Source organism: Dreissena polymorpha, chromosome 2, assembly GCF_020536995.1.
Source record: "Dreissena polymorpha isolate Duluth1 chromosome 2, UMN_Dpol_1.0, whole genome shotgun sequence".
NCBI lineage: Eukaryota > Metazoa > Mollusca > Bivalvia > Myida > Dreissenidae > Dreissena > Dreissena polymorpha.
In genome coordinates, this window is record NC_068356.1 from 64,104,413 (window position 1) to 64,106,731 (window position 2,319).

Sequence of the window (2,319 nt, forward strand, 5' to 3'; positions counted from 1 at the left end):
TAAAACATTTGCATCAGAGTTCTTACAGGAACATGGAATGCGTAATGTGCCATTAAAGTGTTACAGGGGAACTAGGTTTAACATACTATTTTCAAATGCAGCTGCTGTGTTCTTCCTCCAGCCAGTAATGAAGGACTTCTTAGAAAAGTTTGGTGCTAGCAACAAATTGTTACAATCTGTGTTGTTTGATCTGAAAACACCCGAGTTTGTTGCTGGAGTAAAGGCATTAGGCTTGATAAGCAAACTCGTGACATGTCCATTGTGGACTTTATTAGAAGATAAAGATATCTCGATAACTGATATGAATGTGAAGTATCTTCAGCTTGTCACATTTCTTGATGACTCCTCCAAAAATATCCAGTCATTTATGAATGGAGAACTTCTTGTTTTTGGTGATAATACATACATTGAAAAAGATGAAATTTACAATTCCCTTGTGACTTCGGACCAGTATGACAACATCGTCGAGGTATTTCTGCAGGTGTTACTTCCAACCTTGTGTACAGTCAGTAAAAAACTCTTTGTAGACCATTTACCTGGAGGGAAGTTAACTGGACTCTCTGATGAAATGAAAGATAAAGTTAAGAATGCTCCAAAAACATCATGTTATGCTGAAAGCGTCTTTGGACAGCTGGATCATCTGTTGCGCACAAAACCCAATATGAGTACACTTGCTGCAGAAGCTTGCATCATGTTCTTAAATAATAAAACTGTTGACTGGTTGAACTCGAGAAATGAAAAAGAAAAACATGAGTTGATTAAGAAGGCTTCAAAATCCGTGAAAACAATGCGCCAGAATTATAAACGCAGGTTGAATGAAATTGAAGAGCAAAGGAGAATTACAGTTGCCGAACAGATTCGTAAAAAAGAAGCTGCGAGACAGGAAAAACTTAGACAGCAAGAAGAATGCACAAAGGAAATAATCAATTATGGTTTATGGCAAAGTGATTCAGAGGTTGACAATATGCTGTTGTCATACAAGAAAGATGGTGATAAAATAAAAGCTCTAAAAGCACAGCTTAGATTTAGGAAAAATGTCCTGCATCAAATTCCAAGTGACAAGTCAAAGTTTAATTTCTCCAAAAAAGGCAAAGACTTTACTGTTAATGAATTAACTGCAAATCTGAAAGAGCTTGTGACACAGGCTATTGTGGCAGATGATGATAGTCAGAAGCACATCTTGGTAGGGAAAAGAGTGAGGCACCGATTTATTAAAGATGGCCAGTCCAAGTGGTACACAGGGAAAGTAATTTCACAGGTATTTGCATGCAGATGTTGTCTGACAAACCCTTTTAACTTATCTCCCAAGCACTTCTAACCCATCTTACTAATGTATTTATAACAGATTGGCAGTTGTTAAATCAATTTATTTTACATCGTAAAATTGTTAACATACAGCAGTATGCTTGCCGTGGCGCAATGGGTATGGTGTCCGCCTAGCGATCAGGAGGTCATGGGTTCAATCCCCACTGTGGGAGCATTTCTTTAGATCTCCCCCATAGACACCAATTACTGGTTCTAGTACCAGGAAACTGACTCGAGAGCATTTCAAATAACCCGTAGGCTTTCGATGCAATCAAGCTAAAATAAATATGTTTAAACATACATACATCGGTATAACTTCCGAATATTATACATTATGCATTTCAACCTAAGCAGAGCATAAATTTCAACCAATAAAATACATGCATTCATGTAAGATTTGTAAGCATATTTGCTGTGTAAAAACAGTAAAGATGTTACTTTTCACATAATAAATGTTTTTAATTGTTCATTATATATGATTTCACTTTTTACAGGTCCCTTCTTTCCCAGACTGGTTCAACATTATGTACGATGGGGATGAGGCCATATACACATATCACCATCTAGATGCTGATGTTGACAAGGCTGATATGCAGATCCTCATATAAAATTAAGGTATACCAGATGTACAATTTTGAACAAGCTGACAATGTTTTGAAACCAAGCATTACCAACCCATCAGCCGTGAACTGTGTTATGAAGCTGACCTGGTGTCAATTTTTTGTTGGTAAAAATACATTTCTGTGTATTTTTTTTCCTGAAATTCATCCAAGATTGTGGTAGAACCTTGTTGGAATTATTCCACTGAAACAAATTGAGGTCTTAAAAACAAACTTTTAACAGAAGACTGAGATTTTCTCCATTACTAATAAAGATATATTGATAAAATAAGCACCAAATTGCTGCATTTTTCAATAGCTTTAGTTTGATATATGACACCCTATACTCCTGTAAATTTTTTAAAAATGTCCGACGTCACTACAACAAGTGTAAAATATGAAACGACAAAATCAT

General features: G+C 36.0%; 1 protein-coding gene across 1 annotated transcript; it reads left to right on the forward strand.

The window, feature by feature from the left end:
- The first annotated feature begins 231 nt into the window (after nucleotides 1–231).
- On the forward strand, nucleotides 232–1,913 carry LOC127869771 (uncharacterized). Its single transcript, XM_052412432.1, has 2 exons — nucleotides 232–1,246; nucleotides 1,800–1,913. The coding sequence occupies exons 1-2, from the start codon at nucleotides 302–304 to the stop codon at nucleotides 1,911–1,913; spliced, it is 1,059 nt and encodes a 352-aa protein (XP_052268392.1). The 5' UTR covers nucleotides 232–301.
- Nucleotides 1,914–2,319: the final 406 nt, after the last annotated feature.

Coding starts and splice junctions, on each gene's coding strand:
- LOC127869771 (XM_052412432.1), top strand. CDS start 302: ATGAATGTGAAGTATCTTCAGCTTGTCACATTTCTTGATGACTCCTCC. Junction 1,247..1,799: donor CCAAGTGGTACACAGGGAAA/GTAATTTCACAG, acceptor CACTTTTTACAG/GTCCCTTCTTTCCCAGACTG.